This window comes from Phyllopteryx taeniolatus, chromosome 14, assembly GCF_024500385.1.
Source record: "Phyllopteryx taeniolatus isolate TA_2022b chromosome 14, UOR_Ptae_1.2, whole genome shotgun sequence".
NCBI lineage: Eukaryota > Metazoa > Chordata > Actinopteri > Syngnathiformes > Syngnathidae > Phyllopteryx > Phyllopteryx taeniolatus.
The window spans coordinates 4,184,463-4,210,803 of record NC_084515.1 but is presented as its reverse complement, the minus strand read 5'-3'; the positions used below and the strand labels follow the sequence as shown (position 1 = coordinate 4,210,803).

Sequence of the window (26,341 nt, the reverse complement as noted above, 5' to 3'; positions counted from 1 at the left end):
TTTTATCAGTACTATTCAATTAACAGTAAGCAAAGTGTGTAACGATTGATTAATAAACCGATAACAACTTATCATACAAAACCTGACCTGAACAAGAGAAACTGATGTCACTTTTGGATTCAGCAATGCAAAATTGTCCTAAATCAGTTGAAAAAACATTTTGTAGCCCATATAAAGAGCACAATAACTGCAAATAACGGAGTTTAAGTTGGGGAAAAAAAGTCCCGCTGTGGACAAAATAATAGTAATAATAATAATAATAATTAGTGTTTTATTTTTTTAATGTGTAAATTCTCTTCTTACATTCAGACGACTGAGATCAGCATTGCAGGTGATGGGGTGCACAGTGTGGAGGACCCGGACTATCACTTTGCTGTGAGTGGCCGAGCCTTCGCTATCATCACTGAGCACTTTCCACAACTTTTCCAGAAGGTACCAAGATACATTTTTGTCTCATATAGTTTTCTATGTCCTGGCATGAAAATGACTGGATGTTATACTTTATCTCTCCTCATGGGCGTGCTGAAGCTCCTCCTGAGAGCCACTGTGTTCGCCCGCATGACTCCAGACCAGAAGACTCAGCTGGTGCAAGCTCTGCAGAGCATGGAGTCAGCTTTTTTTAAATTGATTTATTAATGCTGACAAATTGTCTGTTCCTTGTATGACTTTTGTGCATAATATAATCAACTTGTCTCCTTTAATTTGTTTTAACCATGCAGTTACACTGTTGGGATGTGTGGGGATGGTGCGAATGACTGTGGGGTAAGTCGTTACAGTATTTGCAAATCACACATAATATGAATATTATTATTATCCTTTGGGCCCCGCCTAGCTCTACCCTCTCTTGGCGCCCTCCCCCGTCCTTGCTCACGATAGGCGCTTCACATGGGCTCGCTTTGGTGGGCTATGACCATTTTTTGGGATGGCTGCTGGCTCCTGCGTTGGGCCCTGTTGGTGGCTGGGGCCACCAGCCCATGCTCTTTGGGGGTGGTGTTGGGCGTGGGGGGCGGCGGTCCGGTGCCCGTGTCCCACACTTTGGGATTGGTCGGGGGGCGCTTCGGTTGGGCTCAGGACCTCCCTGGGTCCTGGGGGATCGGTGGCGTCCCCCTGGTTGTCTTCCCTGCTGGACGGCTCAGCAACTCCGTACACCAGTTGACTAAAATGAATGTGATATGGTGTTCATTCACTAATACCTAATACCTAGCGGTACAGAAAATGGATGGATGGATGGATCGTCTGATGTCCTAGTGAAAACGTCCATGTCTCTCCCTTCTGTGTCTCTGCATGTGCTTAGCTGTTTGTCAGCATGTTGTGGAGTAAAGTTTTACCAGTTATCTATTCATGCCAGTTTGGGACGCCACTAGACAAGGCAATACAGTACTGAGCAACAGACAGGTTAGGGCACAAATCCTTAGTTTGCAGGAGCTACTGTATGTTTGACATGTAATTATTTATAAACAGCAATGTTCACATGAACACCCTGAGTTCAACACTCAAAAGCTTAGTGGGAAACCTTTTGAAAGAGGCAAGCATGGCCGCTAACATTATTGTTGGCCCATGCTTAGCGCGGGACATACTGGGGGAACATTTTATTTACTTGTGCAGCATATCCGCGGTTCCCTATATGCAAATTAAGCTATTCATGTTTTGTGTGTGTGTGTGTGTGTGTGCGTGTGTGTGTGTGGAATCTAGCCCCAGCTATTCACTGATAAACTAGTCATTGGTTTCAAGGAAGTCTGTTGAAATGATACATCTTGACTGAGAAACTAAGACCTCTGTATGTCAGGGAGGAGCTAAATTTAGCCTGGGTTGTTAATGGAAGTTACGGAGCGTCTTCACTGAATGTGCATGTACACACTCACTTCCAACGCATTTTTTTCAAAATCAAATCATCTGAAAGCTATTTTATTTTTAAGGGTAATGTTGTAAGATGAGTTTGAAATTATATTAAACTATTTTGGAATCAGTTTGTGGTATAATTACAGTTCAAACTATTAATATAGGCAATTATAAAGTGTTACTTTTTCTTTCTTTTTTTTTTTCATTATTTCTGGCAATTATAGCTGTGTTACAATAGGCTTTCAGCACAATCTTTTCAGCGTTTAATCTATGATTCTTTGGTTTCTGGTATAATTATGCATAACTAAATGTTCATACAATATAATTGAGTCAAAATTGAAAAGATATTGTTGTTAGCTATGAAACTGGTGTATTATTCCCATTGTACTGATGATATTTCTTTCTCTTCCAGGCCCTGAAGAAAGCTCACAGTGGGATCTCTCTTTCTGAGCTGGAGGCCTCTGTTGCTTCCCCCTTCACCTCCTCCATCCCAAACATCTCCTGCATTACCAACCTCATCAGGTAGCTTGCAGTTGTACAAGAGGCAGAGATTTTGCCAGTGTTGTTAATTTTTATCCACAGAGAAAATGACATTTCAATTTCATATTCAATTGATAGTGAAAAATGTTATTTTTGAGATTCTGGTGGTTTCCTCACTGTCCACAGGGAAGGCCGTGCTTCTCTTATTACAACTTTCTGCGTGTTCAAATTCATATACCTCTTCAGCCTCATCATGTTCTGCAGCATCATACTGCTCTACTTGGTAACTATTCTGAAATGCTGAGACACTTCCTGACAATTTCCAATTATATTCAAGTATTTTACTCATTAAATGGCAGGGTAGTAGTGGGTGAATTTAAAGGCAGGAAACAGGCAAAGGCATGAGCAGGAACATTATTAAAAAAATCTATCTTATTGGCCAGTTTTATTATTATTTTTTTTTAATGCCACCCCCACCCCAAAAAAATAAAAATAAATAAAATACAGCAATTGACAGCAATCAAATCATCGAGCTAAATACACTAGTGACTAGTGACTTTCGGCTTTTCCCTGTCAGGAGTTGTCATAGCGAGTCACTTACATGATTTGTTTTTACGACAAGATTAATCAAAGAACAAGGCACATCTGGAAGAAAAGAAGCGCTTATTGGTTGAGCAAGAGGAACATGACAAGACCGGTGATACTAATCATGATGAGACACAAGGAGGAGCAGTACCCACAGGAATTATTACAAAAATGCACAACATCAACTGTCCAAACTGGACTGTGACAGGATAATATTAATAATTAATATGACAGTAAAATTGTATTCCATCAGAAAGGTAGCAATTTTTTTTCCTTTAAAAAAATGTAATTGTGACTAGGAAACTTTTATTGATTAATCTTTGAAAATTTGGATAATTTTTGCTAGATCCATAGTGAAAGCCCCTCATTCACTGATATCTCAGTTAACACATGATTAAGTGGAGGTATGTGCTCTCAAATATAGAAACAGAATTAAATAGTAACATTGTAAATTAATATTTAACAAAAAAGCCTGAACAAATTCAATCACAATTATGAAAATACATTCTGAGACATTGTGTGATTACATTAATTACAATCAGATAAGCAGTGAGTCTTATAGATTATGTTCGATGTACATTGTGGGAGGATTCAGTGGCGATTTCGGGCAAGTGCATTATGTGCGTATTGTGTCCTCCTTAGGTTCTCAGCAATTTCGGAGACTGGCAGTACCTCTTAACTGACACTGTGATGCTTTCTGTAGTCATTTTTACAAGTGAGTAATATTAAGTCGTGCACAATAATCACTGAGTTGAATTTCCATTTACTCTTTATGTTGTGGTGTAAGGTGAAATGATACAACTCAGTTTCCTGATCTTGCACCCGATTTTTCAACTGGTTTGTTTTGGTTTGTGGTTTCTTCAGTGAGTTTGAATCCTGCACGGAAGAAGCTGGTGCGACGTGCCCCCCCAACCAGTCTGATGTCCGGGCTGGTGCTCTCCTCAGTTTTGTTTCAGATCCTAAACAGCCTACTCTTTCAGATTTTTACTTTCGTCTTAGTGCAACAACAAAGTTGGTATCAGACTCCTGAGGAAATGTGAGTAGCATCTGATGCCCTATTCAATACAATAATTCCTGATCCCTTCACCCCACCTCTTTAGGCAGTCTTAGTCTGCTTGTTTGGTCCACATCACATTTGGAAAGAAGCGTTTTCACTTGATCAAAATTGTATTATTATACCGTATGTCTATTAAATACTAGTGTATTTAATTGCTCCATTTAACAACTTTTTTAGGGTACAGATATTGTTTTGTTATGGGATAATTTCTATCCATCCATTCATCCATCCATTTATTTTCTGAGCCGCTTCTCCTCACTTGGGTCGCGGGCGTGCTGGAGCCTATCCGCGCTATCATCGGGCAGGATGCGGGGTACACCCTGAACTGGTTGCCAGCCAATCGCAGGGCACATACAAGCAAACAAGCATTCACACCTACAGGCAATTTAGAGTTTTCACTTAACGTGCATGTTTTTGGGATGTGGGAGGAAACCGGAGTGCCCGTAGAAAACCCACACAGGCACGGGGAGAACATGCAAACTCCACACAGGCGGGGCCGGGGATTGAACCTCGGTCCTCAGAACTGTGAGACTGATGCTCTAACCAGTCGTCCACCGTGCCGCAGGATAATTTGCATACTGAAAAAATATTTTGGTTACTACATATAGCTGCATACCAATATTACAGATACACACAATAATAAAGTGCATTACTGTTAATTTAATACCTTCAAAATGAACTACTTTTGTCTAAAAGAAGTTCCTCAACTCACTTCAACATAGTTTCATGGGGCCATGATGCCATGAGATGGCAGCAAAGCACTACTTTTGTCTAAATGATGCTCCACAACTCACAACTCTAGGAGCAGAGTTTCACCAAGATGCCATGTTGAAGTGAAGCTGGGTTCATCCGTGAGTCGCAAATATGGGGGGACGATTTCAAATGAGTGTAACTATCAATGGAACCAGTTCCTGAGCTTATATTTGGAACCTGACTGTATTTTTTTGTTGCACAACTTTTATGGTACAAATAGAATAGGATAACAGTTGAAAAATGGCCATTGGATTACAGTTAGGTCATTTTCAATCGTGGATCTCTAGTTGGTAATGTTGCTAAAATGGAGGTGTACTGTATTTATTAACAAATCTCTCTCCTCTATTGCAGGAAACACAATGAGTCCAGCTTCATTGACGCATACAGCCTCAATCAAACTGAAGCTGAAGGCCTCTATATTATCATCAAGAGCTTTGAAAGCACTTCCCTCTTCTACGTTTCTGCCTTCCAGTATTTGATTGTCGCTGTTGTCTTCTCCAAAGGAAAACCCTTTAGACAACCAAGCTATAAAAACTGTAAGACAGTGTGTATGGAAAAGAAACTGTTGTCAACATAGAATAAGCTTTCATTTGTGACCATTAGTTTTACCATAATTTCTCATGGTTTATTCAAATCACATTAGATTTGAAAATTTGTTAATTTACTTTTTCAAGAGCAGTGTTTCCCAACCTTTATTGTGCCAAGGCAGATATACATTAGAAAAATCTCTTGGCACACCACTTAATGAAAATGCCACAAAAGATATATATACAGAAAATATGATCTTGTCCCAATTTAATCCCCAATCTATTTACTGGGTGTGAAATCTGGGCCTGTTTAGCGGAACACAAATCATTATTCTGTTGTATGAACGGTAACAGGCAGATACATCTTTTAATTGTAACTTTTGCCATCCAGGTTTCGCGGCTTAGTGGTTGGGAATTGCCTTGTTACAGAGGTCATGTTTACCGTGATTTAACTCACCTTTTCTGTGTTTGAAATTACAGGGTCATTTGTGTTGACCTGCACTATTCTCTATGCTTTCTTCCTGTTCATCATGCTGTATCCCATTCCTGCTGTAGACGAGTTGATGGAGGTAAACCTTGTTTTCATGTATCTATTAACCGACTGACTCTACTCACCCACCTACCCACCAGTCAGTGGTGGGCTGTAGATTTGGTACCTGGACCTTTAGTGGGAACTCACTTGACTTAATTCACCAATTAATACCACCACTATCACGTTGGAATTATAGGAACCATCTATAGTAACCTAATTGGCTATGACCTATGGGGTTCCCCTAAGGGTAAATCCTGAGATCTTTATTGTACAACACGATGTCTAGTTTTTCTGGAAAAGTCTTCTTTGAAAATTAATGTTTAAGTATGTTAAAAACCAAGCCAGTTTCTCCTCCTCCATCAGCCGTTGTAGGCATAACAAATTCAAATGCATTAACGCGTCAAGATCGCTACAGAGATGTTTTGCTTGTCAAACTTGGCTGTAGGAGTTTTGCTTTGACCAATCAACCAGAGGGTGGAAAAATGCTGACGTTATTGTGAGAAAGATTTGAAATCGCATTGCTAATATAGTTTAAATTACATGAGCCAGCACTACTGATTTTGAAGTCCCTGGGCAGATTAGCTTGGCATGGCAACACATCGAGGCTGAAACCTGATTAAACAGTAAATCCAACATACACATACTGCAAGTAGTGCAGCCAAGAAAAATGCTATGAAATGAAGAGAATAGACTGTTGGGAATAAATTACAACAGTTTCATGGAAACAATGTTAGAATTTAGGTTGTAAATGTAGGCCATTGATGCCTACCACGGATACAAGTATAATGCTGTGGTAAAGTAGTCTTCAGGGAGACGTCACTACACTAGTGATTGGCAGAAATTGTATATGTGATTCCTTCTCTGCCATTCTGTTTCTCTTCTCCCCTCAGTTTGCAACCATTCCCTATGACTGGCGCATTACGCTGCTGATCATTATTTTGGCACATGCTGTTCTGTCTCTTATACTGGAGGTACGTTCACAGTCTCACATCTCCCTCTGAATGATTTATCTAGAATTGTATTTAGAAATATTAATTTGTATTCTCTCTGCACAGTGATTGTTCAATCAGTATTTCATACATTTTAACCAATTGTGTCAAATGTTCAAGTACTCTTGATTGTGCATGTGTGGGTCTGCAGTTCAATCAAATGTGATGTGATGTGATTCCCGCAAAATATTTCCTAGAATTTGATCCTTGACACTTTGTGGAAGTTTGTTCCAACCAATACGGGTGTAAAGTGGACCACCACATCCCAAACTGCTAACACAACACAGGTTGGCAGGATTTTGATTTGATCATCATGCTCACTCCTACTCTTGCATCCATGCTTTGCTCTGGTCTCTGATTTTACACATACAGTCATTGCATAAGGTACACTTACTGACACTTTTAAATTACAATGTACCTTTACATAACAAGAATGGTCACTGATAAAGAGGTGTTTATTGGCATACAAAGTTACATGACATTTTAGGTCAGAAATTCCAAGTAAAATGCCAAACATCCAAGCGCATAGGGAGTGTTAATTTGTACGGACTCCTAAAAAGTTCAACGAGAAGAGGACAACTCCACCCTCTTCTGTAAAGTCAGGATTATGAAAACATAATCGTTTCTTTTTAGGTGAATGTGATGTAATAATAATTTAATGGCTACTACAGTATATAGACAAATAAGAAAGTAGCACGCTCAAAGCAAAAAGGAAAATATTATTTTGGAACACAAATGCTCTGTTAAACAAACTATTTTTTTTAATTTATTTTGTAAATGTACCATAACCAACTGGCGTACTGTATGTCCGGTAAGATACATTGTTTTTTCCCCGCACTGCCACACTTTTGAGGTTCAACATTTTATTCATTACTGTGGTTGTAATTTGCAATTATGTATTTTTCTCCCGCTCATGTACTATACCCAGTTAAGGTAGCCAAAATATTAGAAAAGGAAAATGTTAATTTTTGTAAATGTTAAAATGTTATATTATTTTGGAACACAAATGCTCTGTTAAACAAACTAGTTTTTCTGATTTGTTTTGTAAATGTACCATAACCAACTGGCGTGTCATATCTCCGGTAAGATACATTGTCGTCGTCCCCACCCCACACACTGTTGAAGTTTAACATTTTATTCATTGCGGTAGTAGTAATTTGCAGTTATGTGTTTCCCCCCCTGATTATTTCAGCTGTTAAATTCATAAAGTGAAACTCGAACAGATTTATTAAACAGGAAAATACTTTTCAGAATACCAATTCCTACCTAACTTCTAAATAAAAAATTATCTGGATTTTTAAAAAAAAATGTAATATTCTAGTTACTTAACGTGGTGAATTAGGTGGTTTCCTTAGCTATAAGATCTCTTTAAAATAATTTAAAAAAAATGGATAAATGTTTTACTCTGTGTGTAGTGAATCTTAAAATATTTGTTTCACTAAATAATCAGGTTTTTCCACAATACTCAAATTTATTTCGACGAACCTTTGATGCCTCTCAGTATGAAAATGCTATACTATTGCAAATTACAGACACAATAATACAGCTATTGTAAATCGTTTTGACAGTGTCAGCCTAAACTGGATTATAGTCTTGAAAGGCAAAATTGTGGCTACAGTTCATGTACTTGATCTCACCAGTGTGCAGGTGTACCTAACTTTAAATTATTCATATGATTAAAAAAATAAGAGGCTAGTGTCTGATATTGCAAGTGTAAAGACTTACTGACACAATGTTTTTGTTCTGCCTTCATCCTGAACCTGATCTCAGATGGTGAATGACTGTTGGGGCTCGGCCTTCCTCTCCAGGATCTTCTTCCGTAAAAACCGGACCCCGAAGACGAAATACAAGTGTCTGACTCTGAAGCTGCAGGAGGAGGTTGACTGGCCTCCTGTACCTTCCGCTATCAGCTATGCCAGCAGTCCTCAGTACCACATATCTGTCCCATTTTGACACTAATAATCATGATAGTGGCCTCCCATTTTGTAGAAGCCGTGTCTCATCTGGTGCTTCGTTCACTTGAACAAACAAATGATGGATGGATGGATGGATGGATCGATGGAAGGATGGAAGTATGAATGGTTATTTATCCCCATGGGGAAATTCATGCCTTCCCCTGTCCTAAATATATAACAGATGGTTGCCTCTAGGTTGCAACAGAGAGACTGGAAGAGTCACAGAAAGGCGTAGAAGTGGATGTCCATGGAAATGGATTGTTCCCTTGCTGGATCGATCACCTAATGTGAATTTTGTCATTGAGCTGATTGTATGTGAGAGAGAGAACAGCAAGTTGGACAAAAAATATTGAAACATTTTACAGTTCCAATTAGGTTAAACTCTAAAGGGGCATTTTAGGTTGATCCGGAAATTTCACCCAGAAGCCGAATATGACTGACTTTTTGTGAGTGTCCAATCTGCAGTTAGATAATCTGGAGAAAGCACTGCATGTAAGCGGCAGGGCCGAAAACCAACATTGAATGCATTGAATGCACACTTTGTTGGAAAATACTTTCACATCTATGGGGTTAAGCGGGTTTGTTTTAGTTGTATTCATGCTTTTATTTGTGATAACAAGATGAATTAGACCCTCCACCTCCATTACGACCCAAGGTTGTCATTTTGTTGGGTTTCATTTTTTGTTGTAATGTTATGTTGTTGATGAGAAGTGTTCGGTGTGAAACAAACAAGTAAACTCAAGAAACTAAACAAAACACTGCATTTAAGAGTTATGTGCCTGAATGGCTGAATATCCCTTGTTTGATGTTACGGCTTGTAGAATGTTTCATGACCAATATGTTGACTACTACCAGCCTAATAAACAGCAGCTTCTGATGTTAAAAATGTCTAATCTGAAAAAACACATACAGATAAGGTTTTTTTTTTCAATCGTTATCATGAGCTAATTTAGCATTTTTGTTTTATGTTTTTTTTTTTTTTTTTGCTGCACTCATGCAAGACCTGTTTTCAGTTCAGTCCTGATTTTCCTGTCAGCAAAATCTGTGTCCATTGATTTGTTTTACCAAGCACTATGCAAGTTAATAAAAGAGGGAAATTTTGTGTCCAGAAAGTTTTTTTTTTCTTCCCCTCAATATGCCAGGTTATAAAAACTGGTATCGTAGATAACTCAAAATAAAAAATCCCTTTTACTTGAGGACATTTCAGTCTGTACTTTTTTACTTTTACTTAACTAACAGTTAAATATGTACTTCTACTTTTACTAGTCTTTTCTTCTTCTCCTGAAGTAGTAGTAGTTTTGCCATTCCTACCCTCACAAAAAAATTCTAAACTAAAGATGATAGAGCCTGTCTGTCCAGAATTGTGGAGTGCACTTACAAGTAACATTGAAGGTAAAATTGTCCACAATGGAATACTTTAAATTGTAAACCATCCATCCATCCTACCGCTTATCCGAGGTCGGGTCACGGGGGCAGTAGCTTTAGCAGGGATGCCCAGACTTCCCTCTCCCCAGCCACTTTATCCAGCTCTTCCGGGGGGATCCCGAGGCATTCCCAGGCCAGCCGAAAGACGTAGTCTCTCCAGCATGTCCTGGGTCGTCCCCGGGGTCTCCTCCCATTGGGACATGCCCGGAACACCTCACCAGGGAGGCGTCCGGGAGGCATCCGAATCAGATGCCCCAGCAACCTCATCTGGCTCCTCTCGATGTGGAATAGCAGTGGCTCTACTCTGAGCTCCTCCCGGATGACCGAGCTTTTCACCCTATCTCTAAGGGAGAGCCCGGACACCCTGCGGAGGAAACTCATTTCGGCCGCTTCTATCCGGGATGTTGTTCTTTCGGTCACGACCCACAGCTCGTGACCATAGGTGAGGGTAGGAACATAGATCGACCGGCAAATTGAGAGCTTCGCCTTTCGGCTTAGCTCCTTCTTTACCACAACGGACCAATACAAAGTCCGCATCACTGCAGACCCTGCACCGCCTGTCGATCTCCCGTTCCATTCTTCCCTCACTTGTGAACAAGACCCCAAGATACTTGAACTCCTCCACTTGGGGCAGGATCTCAGCCCTGACCTGGAGAGGGCACGCCACCCTTTTCCGACTGAGGACCATGGTCTCAGATTTGGAGGTGCGGATTTTCAACTGCTCCAGTGAGAGTTGGAGATCACAGCTTGTTTAAGCCAACAGAACCACATCATCTGCAAAAAGCAGAGATGTAATACTGAGGCCACCAAACCGGACCCCCGCTACGCCTCGGCTGCGCCTTGAAATTCTGTCCATAAAAGTTATGAACAGAATCAGTGACAAAGGGCAGCCTTGGCAGAGTCCAACCCTCACCGGGAAGGAGTCCGACTTATTGCCGCATATGCGGACCAAACTCTGACTCCTGTCGTACAGGGACCGAACAGCACGTATCAGGGGGTTCGGTACCCCATACTCCCGAAGAAACCTCCACAGGACTCCCCGAGGGACACGGTCGAACGCCTTCTCCAAGTCCATAAAACACTGGTTGGACGAACTCCCATGCACCCTCGAGGACCCTGCCGAGGGTGTTGAGCTGGTCCACTGTTCCTCGGCCAGGACGAAAACCACACTGCTCCTCCTGAATCTGAGATTCGACTTCCCGACGGACCCTCCTCTCCAGCACCCCTGAATAGACCTTACCAGGGAGGCTGAGGAGTGTGATCCCCCTGGAGTTGGAACACACCCTCCGGTCCCCCTTCTTAAAAAGGGGGACCACCACGCCAGTCTGCCAATCCAGAGGCACTGTCCTCGATGTCCACGCGATGTTGCAGAGGCGTGTCAACCAGGACAGCCCCACAACATCCAGAGCCTTTAGGAACTCCGGGCAAATCTCATCGACCCCCGGGGCCTTGCCACCGAGGAGCTATTTAACCACCTCGGTGACCTCAAACCCAGAGATAGGAAAGACCGCCTCAGAAAACCCACACTCTTCGAAGTATTCTCCCCTCCGACTCACAACGTCCCGAGTCGAGGTAAGCAGTGCCCCATCCCCACTATACACAGTGTTGGTGGTGCACTGCTTTCCTCTCCTGAGATGCTGGATGTGAACCAAAATTTCCTCAAAGCAGTCCGAAAGTCTTTCTTCATGGCCTCACCGAACTCCTCCCATACCCGTGTTTTTGCTTCAGCGACCACCAAAGCTGCATTCCGCTTGGCCAGCCTGTACACATCAGCTGCCGCAGGAGTCCCACCGGCCAAAAAAGCCCGAGAGGACTCCTTCTTCAGCTTGATGGCATCCCTAACCCGTTGGTGGACACCAACGGGTTCGGGGATTGCCGCCACGACAGGCACTGACCACCTTACGGCCACAGCTCCGGTCAGCCACCTCAGCAATGGAGGCGCGGAACATAGCCCACTCGGACTCGATGTCCCCCGCCTCCCCCGGAACATGAGCAAAGTTCTGTCGGAGGTGGGAGTTCAAACTCCTTCTGACAGGGGATTCTGCCAGACGTTCCTAGCAGACCCTCACAATACGTTTGGGCCTGCCACGTCTCACCGGCATCTTCCCCCACCATTGGAGCCAACTCACCACCAGGTAGTGATCAGTTGACAGCTCCGCCCCTCTCTACACCCGAGTGTCCAAGACATGCGGCCACAAGTCCGATAACACGACCACAAAGTCGATCATCGATCTGCGACCCAGGGTGTCTGGTGCCAAGTGCACGTGTGGACATCCTTATGCTTGAACATGGTGTTCGTTATGGACAATCCGTGATGAGCACAGAAGTCCAATAATAGAACGCCGCTCGGGTTCTGATCAGATTCAGGAGGAGTAGTGTGTTTTTCGTCCTGACCGTGGAACAGTGGACCAGCTCTACATCCTCGGCAGGGTCCTCGACGGTGCATGGGTGTTCGTCCAACCAGTATACCTGTGTTTTGTGGACTTGGAGAAGGCGTTCGACCGTGTCCTACGGGGGGCCCTGTGTGTGTGTGTGTGTGTGTGGGGGGGGGGGGGGGGGGGGGGGGGGCGTGCTTCGGGAGTATGGGTGTCAAGTCAAAATCAAGTTCAACAGATTATCTCAAAGGACTACAAAAATGGCGGATGAACTACAATGACCCGGAAAGAGAACTCACCACACAGCTGCTGCAGGAACTTTCAAAGGACGGCAAATGTCGTAGTTGCAACTAATTAATCAAGCATCAGACAGTAACGGGCAGAAAGACTCTTTTCTCATTTCTGAATGCTAAAACCCATGCAAAATCCATCTACAAACCCCGGAGAAGCAGCCGGTAAGGGACTATAATTAGATACTCTCACGGTTAAATTGGTGTTTGTGTGAGGGCGACCGTCGAGCTGGTTGCCTAGTTACGCGTTGGTTGTTACCGTTTAGTTCCCATGTGTGCTAATTGTTTGTTTTATTTATTGAAATGGGGTGAAATTGATGTGTAAAATATGGGGAGTTTTAATTTGATCTTGTCTTTTGAGAAATCATGAAATGAATATTGTGGAATCTCAGGGTAAATTAAGCAATGTCAAAATGGTGTGGATTTTAGCCTTTCATAACTCAATGTAAACATTTAGTATTTTTGAGTGTTTGTACTTTATAATGGTCATAATGTGTGTATAAAGTTCATTTTATATTAAGTAGTGGTAAAACAGTTAAAAAAAAATAAAAATCCAGACTACAAATATGTTGTAAGAATTGACAGCAGTGGGTCGCCGGATTTGCACTTAATTTTTAATTTAATGGAATAGGTCAGGTGTCACAAGCTGTATTTTCTTAGGTGTTTGTCTTGCATTTGTAAATAACTGTTGGCAATATTAATGATATTATGTACCTAATTCAAATGCATTTTTTGTTTGGTTTTTGATTTGAAGGTTTTTCACCTAGAGGCTTACGGCTAATAGCTTTTTGAGATGTCCTAAAACTGCACACAAATAAAAGGAAGAAAAGGAACGCCGCCTGGTTATTTGGAGTGAAATCTCTGAGCAGACGATTCTATCCCTTTCAAGCGGGGATGTTGCATGGTAAATGTTGCATGTGAGAAGCTTACTGCCTGATACGGGCTGTTCGGTCCCTGTACGACCGGAGTCAGAGTTTGGTCCGCATATCCGGCAGTAAGTCAGACTCCTTTCCGGTGAGGGTTGGACTCCGCCAAGGCTGCCCTTTGTGACTGATTCTGTTCATAACCTTTATGGACAGAATTTCAAAGCGCAGCCGAGGCGTAGCGGGGGTCAGGTTTGGTGGCCTCAGTATTCTATCTCTGCTTTTTGCAGATGATGTGGTTCTGTTGGCTTCATCAAGCTGTGATCTCCAACTCTCACTGGAGCGGTTCGCAGCCGAGTGTGAAGCGGCTGGGATGATAATCAGCACCTCCAAATCTGAGACCATGGTCTTTAGTCAGAGAAGGGTGGTGTGCCCTCTCCAGGTCGGGGCTGAGATCCTGCCCCAAGTGGAGGAGTTCAAGTATCTTTGGGTCTTGTTCACGAGTGAGGGAAGAATGGAACGGGAGATCGACGGGCGGATCGGTGCAGCGTCTGCAGTGATGCGGACTTTGTATCGGTCCGTTGTGGTAAAGAAGGAGCTAAGCCGAAAGGCGAAGCTCTCAATTTACCGTTCGATCTACGTTCCTACCCTTACCTATGGTCACGAGCTGTGGGTCGAAAGGACAAGATCCCGGATACAAGCGGCCGAAATGCGTTTCCTCTGCATGGTGTCCGGGCTCTCCCTTAGAGATAGGGTGAGAAGCTCGGTCATCCAGGAGGAGCTCGGAGTAGAGCCGCTGCTCCTCCACATTGAGAGGAGCCAGATGAGGTTGGTGGGGCATCTGATTTGGATGCCTCCCTGACGCCTCCCCAGTGAGGTGTTCCGGGCACGTCCCACCGGGAGGAGACCCCAGGGATGACCCAGGACACGCTGGAGAGACTACGTCTTTCGGCTGGCCTGGGAACGCCTCGGGATCCCCCCGGAAGAGCTGGCTGAAGTGGCTGGGGAGAGGGAAGTCTGGGCATCCCTGCTAAAGCTACATTACCATTAAACAAACCATAAACACAAATAAATTGATGATTGTTGTTCAGTCATCAGTTGTACTTAAAAAAACAAAACAATATTTCACAAATTCTGCCTGGGTATGTAAACTTATAAGCACGATTGTACATATTTGCAGTCATATTTACCCCTGGGTGGCACGGTCGAGGACTGGTTAGAGCGTCTGCCTCATAGTTCTCAGGACCGGGGTTCAATCCCCGACCCCTCCTGTGTCCCCTGTAGTTGTTTGAAATACATGACGACATGTAATTCTCTTTGTTTGATATTTGATTTGGCGGCACGGTGGCCGACTGGTTAGAACGTCTGCCTCACAGTTCTGAGATGCGGGGTTCAATCCCCGGCCCCGCCTGTGTGGAGTTTGCATGTTCTCCCTGTGCCTGCGTGGGTTTTCTCCGGGCACTCTGGTTTCCTCCCACATCCCAAAAACATGCATGGTAGGTTGATAGACAACTTTAAATTGCCCATAGGTGTGAATGTGAGTGCGAATGGTTGTTTGTTTGTATATGCCCTGTGATTGTCTGGCCAGTTCAGGGTGCACCCCGCCTCCTGCCACATGATAGCTGGGATAGGCTCCAGCACGCCCGCGACCCCAGTGAGGAGAAGCAGCTCCGAAAATGGATGGATGTAACCCTGTCATATTGGAATGAAAGTGTAGGCTACAACTTTTCCATTACCTCTAGGTGGCGGTGGCATAGTGGAATGCAAGTGTACAGCTTTTTCATAACCTCTAGATGGCGGCATACATTTGTGAAAGTCTTTTTCATTTTCTCCTATACCCATGTATAATGCGCACGATAGACTTTTGACAATTTTTTGGGGGGGAAAAATACACATTATACATGAGAAATTACGGTACATCTTGTATTAATTAGCAAACACGCCTACAATTATCTAATTTGTTCACAGAAGTTAATGTTAAATGTAATTAAGCGACGGAGCGATTTTAGGGGTTATGTCACAACATAGAATGAACTAAATTCAAATTCAGAAATGGCCAATAAAAACAGAAAAATATTGTACTTAATATTTTCCTGGAGGATGCACTTGGGATTAGCCTTTGAAGTTGTTAATAGTGAAAAATGAAGTGAAACAGACAATGATTTTAGTCAATACTTTTCCAGAATCAGAGTGCTTAAAGAGGATGATGCTATACATGTGGCACAGCTAGAAGCAGGCATCAGGTGCAGGTTGAGATGGGCCTGGCTCAAATTGAAGCCCAGAACAAAAAAAGCAAAGAAATGAGGCAAATTTAATTTTAATCTTCAGCATCAGCATATACTTGAGCGGTGTGAATAAATGTTTTTCTGTGTGAAGAAAATTTTTATTTTGCCTTATTGTACTCTTCAGTCTTCCAGATTGCTTAATTTGTAAAAAAAAAAAAAAATCCATAATCCCCCTACATTTTTTTTCCCCATGCCTTTGGTGTTTGCATGCAGCATGCATTGCAAATCCAGCCTCAGAGGTGTGTCCTGTTTATTAAATATGCAACGGGAGCCAGAAGAGAAATGTGGAGGTACAGGTACACTCATTTGATTCAGTGTAGGGGGGAAGAGTCAGCACGGGCCAAATAAACGGTATGTAATGTTTAATGTTTATATTGTTTTTGCACTATTGTTGACTTCCACATGTTCTGGAGTCATTTAATTTTGAGTGTTTATACATGCCGGTTGTTTCACCTGTTCTCTCATATCAGATACGTGTCACTTGAAATGTAATTAAATAGGGGGGGGGGGGGGGGGGAAAGCAAAAGCAATAATACATAAATTACTAGCAACCCTTTATTGCTCAGTGACTGTTTTTTGTCAATGTCTTTGTCTCAAAAGTGTTCTCTGTCTGTTGTCGTACTAGAGCGGCTCAAACTACCGGAGACAAATTCATTGTGTTTTTTGGACATATTTGGCAAATAAAGATGATTCTGATTCTGATAAAAATAAAAGTAACGAACAAAGTAACAGATTAAAAGTAGTTTTCTTCACAAAAACACTCAAGAAAATGTTGCATTAAAACTACTGTGACAAGTGCAATTCATCCAAAAAGTCACAAATTGTAACAGAGTAAATGTAGTGTGTTACCATCCACCTATGTTTGACAGACACAATTCATCCATCCATCCATCCATTTTCTGAGCCGCTTCTCCTCACTCGGGTCGTGGGCGTACTGGAGCCTATCCCAGCTGTCATCAGGCAGGAGGCGGGGTACACCCTGAACTGGTTGCCAGCCAATCACAGAGCACATACAAACAAACAACCATTTGCACTCACATTCACACCTACGGCCAATTTAGAGTACGATGACAAATATTCAAGTTGAGTCATAACCTGGGGTGAAAAAAGTGCTCACACTGTATTGAAGTAGAAGTACAAATATTTGCATAAAAAAAAAGGTAAAAGTACTGTACTGATTCAACTACCTTTCTAAATGTGAAAAAATGAAAATGAATGTTTACAGCAAGTACCACCTAAAAATAGAGCTCTCCAAGTTCCACCATCATAACAACATTCAAATACAGCAGGTGTTCGTCAAAAACGAGTCTGTTTTACTTCTAAAAAGTATTTTATGATAGTATATGTTTGTATTATTGTAAGCCACTGTAACATTATGCACAGTTGGAACAACTCACGTCTTCCATGCGCTACCTGAATCCACTCCCAACTATTTTTTTAAAAACCGTTTTTAACTATTTAGCACTGGGATGTCAAACAAATTTTTGTCGCGGGCCACATCATAGTTATGGTTTCCCTTGGCGGGCCATCATCACTGGCCATATAAATGTATGATCACCTCATAGTATCAGATGTGTACAGCAAATTAAAGGATAACTCACTTTTTGAAATCACAAGCCAGTAAAAAAAATGTTCATTCAACTATTTAATTTTAAGAGGGCGATGGGTATTTTTTTTTTTTATATCTCAACATTAATAACAGTAAAGACAATTTTCAATTTTGGTATTTTAACAGGAAACATGAAATTGATGCACATATTTTGCTTTCGTGGGCCACATAAAATGGTGTGGGGGGCCACATTTGTCCCCCGGCCCTTGAGTTTGACACCTGTGATTTTTCACTAGAGGCATAGACATATGCCGGTCTTTTAAGTCAGGCACATTTCCCACATGACTTAAAAGAGCTGTCATCAAAACACTGAATAATAATTTGGATCTAAGTGCCATTGCCATTAACAGGCCCATCCATCTCTAGTTTACTGTTCCTCAGCAAAATAATGGAAAAAACAGTTTATATTCAGCTAAAAAAAATATCTTATCAAACGGATCGATGCCCACCCTGACCTGTTTGAATGGTCCCCAAGGTGAAGGCCACCGCCCCGTTGACAGCCCCCTGAATCTCCCCACCCACCCCCTTTGCACGGCACTGCTTTGAAAAGGACTGGTACACAAAACCCATTTTGGTAATTTGGCACAATGGAAAAAAAAAAAAAAAAGAAAAACATCTTTCCACACAGAATAGTTTTGTTCTGTTATTAACTTACATACTGAGAAGAAAAATGAAAAAAAAAAAAAAAAAGTTTTTCAAACCAACAGTTAACCAGTCCTGTCCGTGTCCATGTTACTGCTCTCGCCCCCCATTAGACCCCGAGCTCTCCATTAGTCAAGATCTCAACGGCGGTTGACTTCACCCCTCTGTCTTTTTTCATTGAAAAGCTAAGGAGCCTATTTGGACAAAGTGAGGAGTAGAAAGGACAGATATGTTTTCAAATGTAGGGAGTAAAAAAAAAGGCAAAATAAAAACTCAAGTACAGATACCTGAAAAATATTCTCAAGTACACCCACCAATATTCATTAGGTTGAGTTTATTAGCTGCGTCATACTCCCAATTTTAGCTGTCACAAATACATTTTAATTCACCAATTTTAGGCTAAATTAAGACAACAAATATATCCGGACTCTTGCTATAGTAAATGCTCAGTGAGCCGGATTAAAGAATAGAGCGGGCCATATCTCTCCATATCTGCCATAATTAGGGCTATGGTACATCACCTGAATATGTGCATGGTAGAGAAACATTTCCCACCATGCACAAGGAGAGCTAGTTTTATTCATTTGGAATATTATTGCAGCTATTGCCACATTCTTCGGTTAAATTTTAACTTTTATTGTTTTCCAAACGTCAGGTGAGCTATGTATCACTGTTGTCCAAAGGTTTACAACATTTTAAGAACATTATTATGTCTCATCTCAACATTGAACAGCGGTTCTTATACAGTCCCCTCCAAAAGTCTTGGAACGGCAAGGTCAATTCCTTTCTTTTTGTTGTATACTGAAGACATTTGGGTTTCAGATCAAAAGATGAATATGAGACAAAAGGTTCAGAATTCCAGCTTTTATTTCATGGTATTTACATCTAGATATGTTAAACAACCCAGGACAGAGCACCTTTTGTTTGAAGCCACCCGGTTTTCAAGTGCGCAAATGTATTGGAACAGACATTATTAAATTAACTTCAAGTGAATAACATTTAATATTTGGTGGCATAATCCATTCTTGCAATAACTACATCAAGCCTGCAACCCATTGACTTCACCAGACTGTTGCATTCTTCATTTGAAATGCTTTTCCAGGCCTTTTTGCTGCAGTCTCTTTCAGTTATTGTCTGTTTCTGGGCATTTCTTCCTTCAGTCTCCTTGAGGAGGTGAAATGCATGCTCTATTGGGTTAAGGTCCGGTGTTTGGCTTGGTCAGTCTAAGACCTTCCACTTTTCCCCCCTGATGAAGTCCTTTTTTTGTGTTGGCAGTGTGTTTTGGGTCATTGTCTTGTTGCATGATGAAGCTTCTTCCGATTAGTTTGGAAGCACTTTTCTGTAAATTGCCACACAAAATAGTTTTGTAGACTTCAGAATTCATTCTGCTTCTACCATCAGGAGTTACATCAGTGTTCCCCAACCTTCTTTGCATAGTGGACCGGTTAGGAGTCGGCATTTTTCTCACGGACCGGCTGTGGTGGCATCCATATATTATATATATCTCGCGCGCACGCACACCCACACCCTTGCCTCGCTTCTGCTTCCTCCTTCGCCGTTTGTGGCGCATCCACTGTGGGCACGATGCAGGAGTGGGGGTCGGAGTTGTTGTAGGCAGCCAGACCAGACTACAGTTCTGTAGCTCCTCCATGGGAGTAGACTTTTAACTCCGTAAAAGTAGTTCTGCCTGTGTCGAGCAGAAACCTACGACTGTATCTGTATCAGAGCGGACTTTGTGCGTGAGAGTTAACTGTAAATAAACCCGTGTTTTAAGTAGGACTCCTGATATAGTGTTGTGTCGTTTGCGACCGTTTCGTTCAAAAGAACAAATCTTTTCAGTTAACGCAATGAGCTGAATTAGTTTATGAAATAATTTCGTTCTTTGAGCTCTGCCGCCGTTAGCCAGCCCGCTCGGACCGGAAGTGTTCGAGCCGGTTGGGACCGGGAACGGAAGTGTTCTGTGCAGTCTTGACATGTCAATTGTGATGTGCAGCTGTTGCGGCGGAGAAGATCCGGTCAATTTTCAAAATAAAACACATTGACACGTGAATTGCAATACAACAGAAATTATATAAATTGTTCATTCTTTCTCTGCAGCCCAGTAACAAATGCCTCACGGCCCGGCGCCGGTCCGCGCACCGGTGGTTGGGGACCACTGAGTTACATCATTAATAAAGACGAGTGCCGTTCCAGAAGCAGCCATGCAAGCCCAAGCCATGACATTACCTCCAACATGCTTCACAGATGAGCTTGTGTGTTTTGGATCATAAGCAGATCCTTTCTTTCTCCATACTTTGGCCTTTCCATCACTTCAGTAGAGGTTAATCTTGGTCTCATCAGTCCATAAAACTTTGTTCCAAAACTTTTTTGGCTCATCTCTGTACTTTGAAAAATCCAATCTGGCTTTCCGATTCTTTTTACTGATGATTGGTTTGCATCTTGTGGTATGGCCTGTATAATTCTTCTCTCCAAGACTTCTTCGAACAGTGGATTGTGATACCTTCACCCCTGCCCAGTGGAAGTTGGCAGTGATGTCACTGACTGTTGTTTTTGGGTGTTTCTTCACTGCGCTCACAATGTTTGTGTCATCAACTGATGTTGACCTGTTTGATGTCCGTAGCTCAGTACACCAGTAGTTTTTCTTTTTCAGGACATTCCAAATTGTTGTATTGGCTATGCCCAATATTTGTGCCATAGCTCTGGATTTTCTCTCTTCTCTCAGCTTCAAAATGGTTTTCTCCCATAGACAGCTCTCTGGTCTTTGTTTGCTTGACAGCAAATGCAGTTTTCATGGGTTATGCCACCAAATATTAAATGTTATTCACTTGAAGTTAATTTAATAATGTCTGTTCCAATACATTTGTGCACTTGAAAACTGGGTGGCTTCAAACAAAAGGTGCTCTGTCCTGTGTTGTGTAACACATCTAGATGTAAATGCCAAGAAATAAAAGCTGGAATTCTGAACTTTTGTCTCATATTCATCTTTTGATCTGAAACCCAAATGTGTTCAGTATACAACAAAAACAAAGAAATTGACCTTGCCGTTCCAATACGTTTGGAGGGGACTGTATAATGTATTGAATCTTTTAACTCATGGGATAGAAGATTCATGAAAAGTACTGTAATAGATGCCCATAATTCCAAGCAAGCATTGTAACGTTCATGGCTCGACAGTTTTTAAGCAGTTCGTTGTCAATAACAAGACAGTACGGCGCTGTTGCATTGTTTTATATGCTTCTAATATACATGTGTGGGGTTCACAATATGCTTCCGTGGAAGGAAGGTCATTGTGCAGGTCAAATGAAGAGTGCATCACTGCAGCAAACACCTTAGGAGAAGTTATAAGAATGTCGTCATTTGCTGCTTGGTGATAGTGTTACCACTAAATTATGGTTAAAAAAAAACATGAAATAGTGTGACTAAATAATTTTCAGACCAATTCGGTGAACTTGGATAACTTGCAGTGACACACCTAATGATCTCTCACCGCACACCAGTGGTGCGGTGGCATAGTTGTTGGGTATCAATGGCTTAATCTATAAAGAATTGTTTTACATCAAAGTATCAGTACTTCTTTCATGTTTCTTTTCCTTGTAAATATGGAAGTTTTTGTCTTTTTTTTGCAAATAAGACAAATAAAGGTGTATCTGTTTTCTTTGAAATGAAGACAGGCTGGTAATTTCAGTGTGTAATTTACTAAGTAACTAGTTCATTTGTGTCACAGTTCACTGATATAATTCCTTTGGGGGGTTTAAAGCTTAGACAAGAATCAACATCACAAGATTTAAACGTAAGTACAAATGTCACTCGCTACAGAGCCAATTTGCTTTTACACAGGGTCCCTTTTTTTTTTTCTTTTTTTACGTAATTCACGTAAATGATCTCTGTAACGAGTGACTTGTCTTAGGTTGCCACTAAATGTAGTGCACAGTGTGATTTTGGCTCAAAGTGGACTGTTTCAGTTTTTTTTTTAAAGTAAGAAGCAAATTTTTAAAGTGTGAGTAGAATGTACATATTTGTTTAAAAAAAAAAAAAAAGTAAATGTAAAAAGTCACCACAAAAAGAAATACTCAAGTACAGATACCTGAAAAATCTAAACTACGGTAACGAAGTACTACGTTACTTCCCACCTCTGCCGGGCAGCCACAATCAAGCAATCTCGTCCTGTCACATTTGCCCATCCTGTCCATCTGCCCTAAATGCAGTGGTGTCAAACTCATTCTAAATGAATGAGTGCATCCACTTGGAAAAGTAAACTTTTTATCTTTTTGTTGGCAAGAGCAGTTTTCATTAATCTGAAGATGATTGGATTGGATGTAAATTGGAACACTCTTGTTGTCACTAACCTATGCTAACACAGTAGTTAAGTAATAATTATTGTCAATATTTGATGAAAAACACTTCTTGGCCATAAATATAGAAGAATCAAATGGGAAAAAAAACGTTACAAAAAATACTCCTTTCCTTGACTCCTGTGGTTGGCTTGCACACTGTAGGTTGAGCAAAGTAGCTCATTGCGCACCGGTTGTTACTATGAAATGTAGGTCTGGATGGACCATTGTAATCCGAGGACCCCCTGTATATTATTTTCAATAGTAATAACAGTGAGCTAACTTGAGCTCTGCCGAGGTGCTTTTGCAAAAGCTACAAAGTTATTTTACATAATGAACGTGTTTTTCTTGCAGCTCTTTTGACAGCATGAAGAACCGAGAAATGAAGTTCATCAATCAAGGCCTGGAGGATGAGATGGTAATTATCCACTCCCTATTAATTATCCCCAGGAGTAGGGATGGTAATTGAAAACCGGTCCTTTTTGAGGACTGGTTTCCATTCATTTGTTTCATAGGATTCGTTTGTTTGAGTGACGATTCCGCTTATTGATGCCTCTGGTCACAAATGTCATCACACACAAGAATTGTATTTTGGTTCTGAACTTTTCCAACATGGTATCAAGGCAGAAGCACACTAAAATTTGAAAAAAAAAATTAATAAATAAAGATACCGGGGCTAATCGCAACACAAATATTTAATTTGGTCTAACTAAGGGGGAGGACATAATAGAATCGGTAAGGGATCCAATCGATAAGCAGTAGCGATAATGCAATTGGAATCTCTAAATTCTTATCATTTTCTATCCCTGATCAGTCATGACCGAAAGAATGAGATCACGATTACAAGCGGCCGAAATGAGTTTCTGCTAAATCAGGAAACAATCTTGTCTTTTGTAGTTTTAATAATATCTTTGCAAAGAGACAGAGAGACTCGAGAGGTTCCAATTTTTTCGCCCCTCTGCCGTTTCTGAGACGCCCACGGAAGAGCAATGCCTAATTAAACAGCGAAAATGGGAAGGGTATGAGGAAAGTAGACTTTACACCAATCTGATCGACTTGATTGGTATCCGCCGATAATTAGCATTTTATGCTGTTCGTCTTTGTCATAATTCGCTGTTTCTAATCTATGATGTCATTGACAATTGTTACAACTCTTGTGCTGGCGCTAAACTGGTGTTCTTTTCACAATCAGTTTTTACAGGTTGATATCAGACATGGCACATTCAGAAGGAGCAAGTTTGGAAGGCAACCTATAAAAACAATCACACAGGCATCATGGTATACATTTAGAGAATTCCTGAAGGTTTTTTCTGTTTATCACAAACGTAGGACCTCTATCATTTTCATGTCTGCAGGCAGTGTCTCTAACCACCACTGGGGGCGGGGGATGACCATGTTCCATTGTTCAACAGTTATCAGTAATTTCCTTCCCCCCCATGTGGCTGGTTGAGGTTCAGGAAGCAGGAATGCACAACTTTATCAGTTCTTGGGGTTCCCTTGAGAACCGGGCCATGGGCGTGTCTGTTACACCGCCAATAAAGTTATTTAAAAAAATAAAATAAAACGGCGGTGTGGGACAGACAACACGTAATGCCTGGATGAGACTACAATAAAACTACCGCAATAAAATTTTGTATTCCGATACCACCGCATCCCGTCTTTTACGATCACCAGGCTTTATCTTGTCAACGCAAACGTGACCAGATACACGTTACCATGGCGATGACAACAACAATGGATCGCGTCGTGTGTATTATAAGAACAAAATGCGGAAAAACGTGTGCTGGTGGTCACCGGGGCTCGGGAGAGGACTTGAATTCAAGGATTGCCTGAGGTATGTTCACGTACCTTTTAATACGATTATCACTCGCAAGCAGGCAACAAAACGTTATGTAGCGTCGCAAGCTTTAGTGCTACCACTAACAGTTGCACGTAAACATGCCAGCGTTATGTCGAATCATCCTCTAAAGTTTCGGTGTGTGTGAAGTAATTTAATTACAATAAATTAGCACCCAATATTTCTGTCATGTTGTAATGTTGGTTTGACCTGACTGATTAGAATACATGACCTGAATAGAGTATACTTTTGAGGATACTCAGTATACAGTACGCAAGTTTATACAGTAAATGAATGTCACCCTGACCCTAAAATGGATCTTTGAGGAACCCCAAAGTGAGGACACTCTAAGAGAAAACATAATGGATTAAATAATGGCCTCATTTTAATGTGTTCTATGCAGGAGGTGTGGGGTTACCGTCCCTGTCTGTGGAAAATGATCCTGGTAGGTGTTGGTGCCGTTTGCTCTGGTGGTCTCCTGCTCCTGCTGCTCTACTGGATTCCCGAGTGGGGGGTCAAAGCCACGTGCACACTAAGTTCACTGAGGGAAGCACACACACTGCTACTCAGGACAACGGTACGCTCAGACAAACTCCAAATGCTCCATGTTTCTCCTCTACACGTCATTGCCACGCTCGCTGTCACAAGTTCCTACAGGTCTTACTGCTTCTGCAAAGCCCATGTTACGTTCCGGGTCTAGGGGAAAACCAGAACCTAACTTGATCTGATTCTTCCCGTCTTCCCACTCCCAAGTAACGCCAGGGCCACCAAGTCACCAGTTTACAATGTTTATTAAAACTTCAGAGGGAGAACTATGCCACCACAACAAACAAAACAGAACTGAACAACCCTGTCTGTCTGTTCTCAAAACAAAGATGAAACATTAAAGACACACTCTTACCTCACTCCTAACCCAACAGAGGAGAAAAAGGGATTAAAAAAAACAGCTTCTTCCTCCTACCAATAGACAATGGGACCGACAAAACCACTGCTTATGATCCAAAGCACACAAGCTCATCTGTGAAGCATGGGGAAGGTAATGTCATGGCTTGGGCTTGCATGGCTGCTTCTGGAACAGGCTCACTAGTCTTTACTGATGTAACTCATGGTGGTAGCAGCAAAATGAATTCTGACGTCTACAAAAAATTTTGTCTGGCCATTTTCAGAAAAATGAATCCAAACTAATGGGAAGAAGCTTCATCATGCAACAAGACAATGACACAAAACACACTGTCAACAGAACAAAGGACTTCATCAGGGAATAAAGTGGAAGGTCTTAGTCTGGCCAAGTCAATCAACAGACCTTAACCCAATAGAACATACATTTTACCTCCTGAAGAGGAAACTGAAGGGAGAAACCCCCAGAAACAAAGAGGAACTGAAAGGGGCTGCAGTAAAGGCCTGGAAAAGCATTTCAAATGAAGAATGCAACAGTCTGGTGAAGTCAATGGGTCGCAGGCTTGATGCAGTTATTGCAAGTCAGGGTTATTCCACCAAATATTAAATGTTATTCACCAAGTTAATTTAATAATGTCCGTTCCAATACTTTTGGTCACTTGAAAAGTGGGTGGCTTCAAACAAAAGGTGCTCTGTCCTGAGTTGTTTAACACATCTATATATAAATACCATGAAACAATAGCTGGAATTCTGAACTTTTGTCTCATATTCATCTTTTGATCTGATACCCAAATGGATTCAGTATACAGCAAAAACAAAGGAATTCACCTTGCCGTTCCAATACTTTTGGAAGGGACTGTAGCTGTCGCTTCGTACCTGGAAACCATTTATGTTGTGCATGTTGGTGACAAGAGACTCCCCACACTTTGCTTTTTAGCCACGGGTACAAAAAAATCCTGAATATAGGTTGGTAGGTATTTTAAAAGCTTGGTTTGCTGAGTTCATTCAACTGCTGCTGCCTGCCGTCATATGGAAATGTACCCGTTTCATCTGAGTTTACATTTGAATTT

General features: G+C 41.7%; 2 protein-coding genes across 3 annotated transcripts in view; both read left to right on the top strand.

Annotated features, from left to right (window-relative positions):
• LOC133488964 (polyamine-transporting ATPase 13A3-like) overlaps window positions 1-9,819 on the top strand; it is a 42,179-nt gene extending 32,360 nt beyond the window's left edge. For both annotated transcript variants that reach the window (XM_061797545.1, XM_061797544.1), the window contains exons 22-33: window positions 310-432; window positions 529-608; window positions 720-762; window positions 2,252-2,361; window positions 2,506-2,602; window positions 3,547-3,619; window positions 3,769-3,940; window positions 5,066-5,250; window positions 5,722-5,810; window positions 6,664-6,744; window positions 6,960-7,049; window positions 8,533-9,819. In XM_061797545.1, coding sequence (XP_061653529.1) covers window positions 310-432; window positions 529-608; window positions 720-762; window positions 2,252-2,361; window positions 2,506-2,602; window positions 3,547-3,619; window positions 3,769-3,940; window positions 5,066-5,250; window positions 5,722-5,810; window positions 6,664-6,744; window positions 6,960-7,049; window positions 8,533-8,715 — 1,326 coding nt within the window. In that variant the 3' untranslated portion in view covers window positions 8,716-9,819. The remainder of the gene's footprint in view (window positions 1-309; window positions 433-528; window positions 609-719; window positions 763-2,251; window positions 2,362-2,505; window positions 2,603-3,546; window positions 3,620-3,768; window positions 3,941-5,065; window positions 5,251-5,721; window positions 5,811-6,663; window positions 6,745-6,959; window positions 7,050-8,532) is intronic.
• A 2,913-nt stretch (window positions 9,820-12,732) lies between these two features.
• Window positions 12,733-26,341, top strand: part of LOC133489206 (polyamine-transporting ATPase 13A3-like) — a 45,565-nt gene continuing 31,956 nt past the window's right edge. Inside the window, exons 1-3 of the mRNA XM_061798069.1 lie at window positions 12,733-12,972; window positions 22,892-22,955; window positions 24,778-24,951. Of these exons, the coding sequence (XP_061654053.1) occupies window positions 22,905-22,955; window positions 24,778-24,951 (225 nt within the window). The 5' untranslated portion in view covers window positions 12,733-12,972; window positions 22,892-22,904. The remainder of the gene's footprint in view (window positions 12,973-22,891; window positions 22,956-24,777; window positions 24,952-26,341) is intronic.